This window comes from Bombina bombina, chromosome 5, assembly GCF_027579735.1.
Source record: "Bombina bombina isolate aBomBom1 chromosome 5, aBomBom1.pri, whole genome shotgun sequence".
Lineage (NCBI taxonomy): Eukaryota > Metazoa > Chordata > Amphibia > Anura > Bombinatoridae > Bombina > Bombina bombina.
The window spans coordinates 747528662-747537312 of record NC_069503.1 but is presented as its reverse complement, the minus strand read 5'-3'; the positions used below and the strand labels follow the sequence as shown (position 1 = coordinate 747537312).

The following is an 8651-nucleotide window of genomic DNA, read 5'->3' as shown; positions in this document are numbered from 1 at the left end:
CATTTAGAAAAAATACATGGGAGGCCCAAGAGTTAAATAAGTATTTGTTATGGTTTTTTTTAAAATAGAATTCCAGAAATACTGACAATACGATATAGAAAAATTTTAATATTGACATAAATCTACATTTTTCTTAATTTCGCTATAAAATGCGTAAATGCGTTTTTTATATATTTCTATCCCCCCTATTTTAAATGGCTTGACTCGGAGTATCCCTGGCGGGAGTAGCCAAGAGGTGACGCAGTGGTGGCCATCTTGTTCTTGTGTGTGCGAGGTGTTTGTCTGTGGAGTTTGGGCACCCGCCGGTGTTCCGGCTTGTGTTTCTTAATTCTTGCAATTAGATTGAGGGAAGCCGCACGTGTTTAATTTTCAGACCTTCATAACTCCTAGGGTGTGCTGGATTCGCTACCTTAACTTCCCCCTTAGCCTCCACCTTCCCGCAAGTCACAGCACTCCCCGGTCCGGACTATGGGTGGGTCGGGGTGGAGCAGGGTGTGCGGCCCGCTAAGCGGTGCAGCCAGGATGCAGCGGGGTCCGTTGGGGGCCCTGGTCTTCTCTTGACATGGATCCCCCCGGAGCTCTCGCCCTAACTAGCCTTCCCCTGCAGAGACATCCGCCCCACAACCCGCACGCAGCCTACCGCACAGACATGACAGGCAGCCGTTGCGCTTAGGACATCAGTGACACCCTTATTCGTGACTTTTCTAGTCCAGTCTTCTAATTCCCACTGTAGATATCGTACTACCGCATTTAAGTTATATGGTGTCGCCTTCTATCGCGACATGACAAAACCAATTCCTCACCGCTGATCCCACAAAGGGAAGTCAGAAAAAATTGCAATTGACAGGGATAGTGCCATTTAGTGCAACTCCTTTAGTACACCCCTTCCCCTACTGCCTTTATCCCTGTCATAATGGTTTTCCTCCCCGGTGGGTGTCAGCAGCGGTCAAACATGGGCCTACTCATACGCTCTGTGGTCCCAGATAATGTGGGACAACTTGACTTTTGCTTGGGACAACTTGACTTTTGCTGTGTACAACTTTTTTCCTACAACAAACATAAATAATATCTCCATACAGAAGTTGAAAAAGGGGGTCTTATCTAAGGAAAAGTAACATTCTTTAACTATATAATGTAGAATTGGGGCTGATTTATTGGTTTTATTTTTTTCCCTTTGTTAGCTGAGAGATGACTTGGCTTTGCAGGATGGCTTTTGTTTTTATGGTACAGGTTAATTGTAGGAACGTCATTTTAACATCTTATCCTTGACGTTTTGATGGCTTTTGTTCTAAAGTTTTTCTCTTTTTGTTTAAAAAAATGCCTCCCTTATTTCCATCAGAAAATAACACCTTGTCTGTAATGGTACTGCAGCCCTTTCTGTTGTTTCTTGACCCCATTAGTATCAAAGGATTATCACGTGTTGCCGAAAGAACCCTGTCAGTTATATTTACTTAATACGTCACATAAAAAAGGGTAACATGGCTGGTTTGTGTTGAACTGGTGTCCTAAATATACACACAAATTAGTAACAGGCATCATAGGCATTAGTATCAGCTCTGTTGCAAAATGGGGGACCCAAATTCTCGCAAGAAACAGGCTCTGAACAGACTGCGCTCTCAGCTAAGAAAGAAGAAAGAGTCTCTAGCTGACCAGTTTGACTTCAAGATATATATTGCCTTTGTTTTCAAAGACAAGGTAAATTTTAAAGGATGGGCAGGTTCACCCCTATAAACACGTGTGGATATTTCTAGAAAGGTCAGGCTATTAGGAAATTGTAGAAGATGAGCATGTAGCCCTTTTTTTAATATTGTGTGCTCTTATCACCTTTTCTGTCTGAATCCTGATTTCATAGAAATGCTCATGGATTCGATTACTTTTCTGAGAAGTGGTGCAAAAATGGTTCTAAACTGGCTGTTGGCATTGCACTTTTGCACAGCATGATTGGAACTGTAGCTTCCGTACTTGTGTTGGAGCTACAATTGACATGAGAGATTATAAATTGGGTATAATTTTTTTTTTTTTGAGGTTTTTGGCAGTTATATATACATTATACATTATGCATATGCTACACAATCAGCCATTGTGGTTGCAAAATACATTTTACATTTCTTAAAATTTGAGCCTATATTAGCACTACTGGCTGATAGGGAAATAGTAAATCGCATAATAATCTTGTGACCTAATTGTAGGTGCCAATCAACCTTTTGGGCACACCTTATGTATGCAACAGTTGTATTCCCGTGCTAAAATATCTTAAGCCAAAACTGTATTTGACATGGAAGAGTTAAATATTCATAAAGCAGGTTAACAGATGCCTTAATTTTAAATACTTTACTATAAGATCCAGATAAAATACAGTAACAGCATTTTTTCCAATACTTCCTGGGATAATTTTCAAGATGATATATTTTAAATATGCTTGAGTAATACGGAGGTGGAAAAATACTACAATTATCCAGTCAGGAGAAAGTTTACTTGTCCACTCTGTTATAGTAGTCACATTTCTTACTCATACCACAGTTTCTTATTCGTATGGGACTAGTGTGGATATATAAATAATATTAATGTTAATTTCTCATGCACTCTACATAGCTGCTTAGCTCTTAGAAGTTTTTTCAGCTAATGAATAAAAATTGTAATTCATCATTATCTACAAACTTCTTAAGAGGTGGTTGGGGGTTGCCTCCCCCCATAGTTATTAGAATAGTAAGATTGGGTGTTTTTATGGTTATAGGTTTAGACTCTAAACTTCAGCTTTCAAGTGCCAATAATGGCAAAGGATATTAAACACCTTTGCAATTACAAAACATTTCTGTTGTGCTGCTATAGAATAATAAATCAGCAAAGTCTTAACTTGCAATTTCATAATTGCAAGTATTTTTCTATAGCCCCCTCTCCCATCTTATGCTTTATATGGAGGAGCCAATCTGGGCTTTAGTCCACAGATGACAAGGCTTAGCCAGGGGCATTAAGTTAGAAACAAAAACAATTGTTTGCAATTTATACCTTCTAAAGCAAATTCTGGACAGATATATAGCGGAGTTTACCATGAGAAGTCACCAGTCTGTATTTAAATGTCAATCGTCAATTCTATTTTCAGAGCTAAATTATATGAAAAGTGAGTAAAATAAAATATGCATCAGTTTCATTATGCATAACTAAATATGTTATATAAAACTCTAGGTGTTTACTGTCCCTCTAAATTTGGCCTGTTAATGGTACTTGACTCAAGTTGAAAAACATTGGCTATCATGCAGTTCTATACTAGAAAACATTTGTTTTGCTTAAAAATATATTATGTATTTTCTTTTAGAAGAAAAAGTCGGCTCTGTTTGAAGTGGCTGATGTGATACCGGTTATGACCAATAATTATGAAGAAAATATTCTGAAAGGCGTGCAGGATTCCAGCTATTCCTTGGAAAGTTCCCTTGAGCTTCTGCAGAAGGATGTTGTACAGCTTCATGCACCACGCTATCAGTCCATGCGCAGGGTAAAAAAAAAAGGGGGGTGTAGAAGTTCCTCCTTGTGACTTTATTCCCCACAACATCTATTAGAATGGCCTTCAGGGCCAATTAGAAGTTTTGGGTAATAGTGTGGAGATGGTGACAATTATTTATAGACCAGTTTACCATTTCTTTGCATAGCCATTTTAAAGTGACAGTAAATCCAAGCGTGTAACAAACTCTAGGATTTACCATCGCTAAAAATAAAGTTGAGTTTAAATGATCAAACATGTAAAAGAAAGGGTGCTAAACTTACCCTTTCTGTGTCATTGCACAGCGCTAAACTCAACGACTCCTGCTGCCCACGGCACATTGCTGTTCTATTAGGTGACATTTGCACCTCTGAACAAATGTTTTGCGTGTCAGCTGACTGGTTTAGAGTTTCAAGTGGCACCTCATTGGTAGAAGATCAGTGTGCTGCGGGCAGAACCGCTAAGTTTAGTGCTGTTCAACGGCACAAAGCGTGAGTTTAGCAACCTTTTTTACATTTGATCACTTAAAGGGACATTAAACCCCAAATTTTTTTTTCATGATTCAGACAGAGAATACAATTTTAAACAACATTCCAATTTACGTCTAATTTGCTTCATTCTTTAGAAATCCTTAAAGAAATAGCAATGCACACGGGTGAGCCAATCACATGAGGTGTCTATGTGCAGCCACCAATCAGAAGCTGCTGAGCCTATCTAGATATGCTTTTCAGGAAAGAATATCAAGAGAATGAAGCAAATTAGATAATAGAAGTAAATAAGAAAGTTGTTTAAAATGGTATTATCTATCTGAATCATGAAAGACAAAATTTGGGTTTAATGTCCCTTTAAACTCCACTTGATTTTTAGTGATGGTAAATCCTAGCTTTTGTTAAACGTTTGGATTTACCATCACTTTAAGTTAACAGCTTAAATTCTGTAACTTTTTTGCAGCTATAGACTAAAGTAGCAAAAGCTAATTTTTTTTTCTTTTTTCTAGGATGTAATTGGATGCACTCAGGAGATGGACTTTTTTCTTTGGCCTCGAAATGACATTGAAAAAATTGTCTGTCTTCTCTTTTCAAGATGGAAGGGATCTGAGGAGCCCTTTAGGCCTGTTCAGGTATTTATATTCTTCTTCGTTGCATTAAAGGGACATGAAACAAGTCTGGTATTTTGTTCTAAAAAAACATATAAAAAAAATCTCATGCTTCCTAGAGGGTTCAAAAAACAAATCCTGTAGACAATTTGTATTTAAACCCCCCCCCCCCCCCCCCCAAAACAGGGTTGGCCTTTTGTCTTCTGTTACATGGGTCAAGCAGCTTTTTTTTTTTTTTCTTAACCAAGATGTGGCAATGTTTATTAAATGAATAGCCATTTATTCTAGTTATAATAACTGAATGTTTACATGCATCTTTGAAGAATATTCTTAACTGAAAGAAAAAGTCCTTGATAGTTGTTGCTATTTTTAAGTAAAACACAATAAGCAAACCTCACATCCAATCAGGCTTTGGTTTAATGTACCTGGTATATTAATGGTGTCTACTCTCCTACCTTTCCCAAGTCAATATCCAGACTAGTGTCTGAATATACCTACCTTTTTTTGTTTATGTAAATTTAGACAAATGATTTCATTGTAAAGTCTTGTGGCTAAGGGTAGGTAACCACTAATGAGTTCACTGATTTTTTTTTTTTTTTTACTTACATCTTCTGCTATAGCTTGTTATTTGGAATCCTGTTAGTCATATTTGGTTAATTGTCAAAGCTTACTATATAATCTTACTAATTGTAAGAACAAAAAAGTTTGACAGACATCTGTTTTCCCGCTAGGCCAAATTTGAATTTCATCATGGAGATTATGAAAAACATCTTCTGCACTTACTGAGCCGAAAGGACAAGACTGGAATTGTTATAAACAATCCTAGCCAGTCGGTTTTCCTCTTTATTGATAGACAGCACTTTCAGGTAATATAATATATGCATATTGTATTCTGTTTAATGTTCAGAATATTGCTTTTTTTAAATTAGCATTTTCTGTTTATGGGTTTAAGCTGTGTGCGACTCAAATTTTAAATCTCTTTGCTTCTACTTTTTTTTTTTTTTTGTACAAATTTGTGAATCCCTGCGGTAAAACAAAAATCTAGACTTATTGATCATAGGATGTATATCTCTATCTTATTTGCGTTTTCCCTTCTGTTTCATATACCTTGTGCAGACTCCTAAAAGCAAAGCCACAATATTCAAGTTATGCAGCATCTGCTTGTACTTGCCACAAGAACAGCTCACCCACTGGGTGGTTGGCACAGTTGAGGATCACCTCCGCCCTTACATGCCAGAATAAGGATGACCAGCCAACTGGGAAGATTGGACATTAGCAGCAATTTTTTATTTTTTTTTTTCTCCGAATTCCAGAAGAATATGGACTCATGCTCAGAACACTTGTATGTTGTGAACCTTCATGCTGGATTTTTTTTTTTCCTCATTTTGTATCAGAACTTTTTTTTTTTTTTGTTTTGCTTGGACCTTTGTATGAAGAGGAAGTTCTACAACTTCTCTGCTTTAGCCTTTTAATGTGAAATGAAGGGACTGTGACACACTAAATCAAATGTATCAGAGAGCACAAGGTATTTTGTTTGGTGGTCTTCCCATTTGCACTGGTCATGTCACGTAACATTTAGTGTTAGATAACAGTATTGAGGGTGGAATATGAATGCCACAGGTGAGAGAAGCTCAGCTGCTATTCTGTAATATGAAACCATGATTTACTGATGTAGAATGAAAGCCCATTTGGGACCTATATATGAAAGATCCTGTCCAGCATTTGCTTTTTTTATGTCTTAGTTTGCTTTTTAAGCTCAAAGTTGCACTTTTTAATTTCAATCTATTCTCCCAGTTGCTGCATAACTCGATATATTCCCCACAGAGGGTGCACAGATGCAAATATAGCATAGGAGTCTGCAGTAGCTACATTGTCTTTAAATACTAGTTATTGCAGAAACCACATAGTTTTCTGGAGAGAGGAATTGCGACACAAACCTGCTAGTGCAGATATTACTTTTTTCTAAATGAAAGTAATTCTGTAAAATCATTGTGGGTTCTGGAAAATAAGTTATAAAGTTGTAAACTAAAAAAGGTTGATGTAAAAAGTTGGTTCAGAAAGGAATATTTTTTAATTTTGTGCAATGAAAATAAGGTTGACTACTGTTTTGAGAGAAGGCTTTACTTAAAGGTCTCTACACCTTTTTTGATTATACTTGTGTAAGTCTACTCCCTTTGGCTAAAACTAGTGCTTATCTGGTTTAAATTTGTATCTAGCTTTTGTTTTGAAATTGGATTACATTGAAAATTTAAATAAATGAGGTAAAAATGATCTTATTTGTTAACTTTTATTTCCCCCCAGTTTTCTAATGTTTTTACATGCGCTTTAAAGATTTACATTGAAAACAATATTGATCACAGGTGGTATTTTAATAGCTGCAGTATTTAGGGAGCAATTTAGGGAGCAGACCTTTAAAATGCTAGGCTGTTTTACAAATAAGTTTTCTAAGTCTAGTATTAAATATTTTACTGTAAATACACCAATGTTGCTGTATGTTACCATACCTTTCCATCTTGGGAATTAGTGGCATCAAATAACATAGTTCAAAGACTAAAGAATGAACACCTTAATATCATACAATGCATTTGGACCAGTGAATCTCAAAGTTTATGCTTTGTGGCAGTATCTTATATTTCGCTTGCAAGGGATATCACTTTTGTAATGTTTGATACCACAAGGAATCCACTATTGTAATAAAATTATATTTCTCTGATTTGGTATAATTCAGCTTTTAAGCGTTTAGTAAGGGATTCTGAAAACAGGAAAAATAGGGTGAAACACAATTGTACTTTGGTCTCTAAAAAAAAATAAAACATTTTTTTTAGTACTCCCATTTCCTGATGCAACACAATGCAACATTAAACCCTTAATGTCTGATCATGGCCAGTGTAAACATATATATATTTTTTAAAACCTTTATCTGTAGTTACCTTGGCAGAGTAGATATAAACAAATGTTTCAAGGGTTGTGTCTGCATTTTGAGATAGCCAAACAATGCAACTTTTAGGGATATCATTTAAAGGGATATTAAACACTAACAGAATAGCAATGTTTATATTTTTGTGATATTTACCTGGTCATTAAAGGGACACTGAGCCCAAATTTTCTCTTTTGTGGTTTAGATAGAGCTTGCAACTTTCTAATTTACTCTTATCAAATTTTTCATTCTCTTGGTATCTTTATTTGAAAAGCAAAAATGTAAGTTTAGATGCCGGCCCATTTCTTAAACAACCTGGGTTCTTGCTGATTGGTGGATAAATTCACCCACCAATAAACAAGTGCTGTCCAGGGTATAAACCAAAAATTGGCTGGCTCCTTAACTTAGATGCCTTTTTCAAATAAAGATAGGAAGAGAACAAATAAAAAATAGGAGTAAATTAGAAAGTTGCTTAAAATTGCATGTTCTAACTGAATCACGAAAGAAAACATTTGGGCTCAGTGTCCCTTTAAGCACAGAGAAGCTAGCAGAAACTCAATGTTATCTGCATTTTTTTTTTTTTTTTTTTGGATTATAGCATTAAAGGGACATGAAACACAAAAATGTGCTTGCATGATTTAGATAGAACATACAATTTTAAACAACTTTCCAGTTTACTTCTATTAAATATTCTTCATTCTCTTGGTATCACTTGTTGAAGGAGCAGCAATGCACTTCTGGTTTTTAACTGAACACATGGGTGAGCCAATTAAAGTGTGTGTGTGTCTGAATGCATGTCCCTAGAAATCAGTAGCTATCCTGGGTCTGGACTTCCAAAGCATACTGTGTGAAAGTACTTTGCATTATAAAATGCATTTAACCCCTTTACTACAGTGCGATTTCACCCTCCTGTGGTAAGGCTAATTTCTTTCATGTAATTGGCAAGAGTCCATGAGCTAGTGACGTATGGGATATACAATCCTACCAGGAGGGGCAAAGTTTTCCAAACTTCAAAATGCCTATAAATACACCCCTTGCCACACCCACAATTCAGTTTTTACAAACTTTGCCTCCTATGGAGGTGGTGAAGTAAGTTTGTGCTAAGATTTCTATGTTATGTGCTTCTCAGCATTTTTGAAGCACAATTCCTCTCAGAGTACAGT

The 8651-nt window shown here is 36.3% G+C and overlaps 1 protein-coding gene across 1 annotated transcript; it reads left to right on the top strand.

Moving 5' to 3' along the window:
- The first annotated feature begins 234 nt into the window (after positions 1-234).
- Positions 235-7284, top strand: C5H6orf62 (chromosome 5 C6orf62 homolog). Its single transcript, XM_053714806.1, has 5 exons — positions 235-1695; positions 3314-3490; positions 4473-4595; positions 5303-5437; positions 5688-7284. Exons 1-5 carry the CDS (start codon positions 1567-1569, stop codon positions 5811-5813), a joined length of 690 nt encoding a protein of 229 aa, XP_053570781.1. The 5' UTR covers positions 235-1566; the 3' UTR covers positions 5814-7284.
- Positions 7285-8651: the final 1367 nt, after the last annotated feature.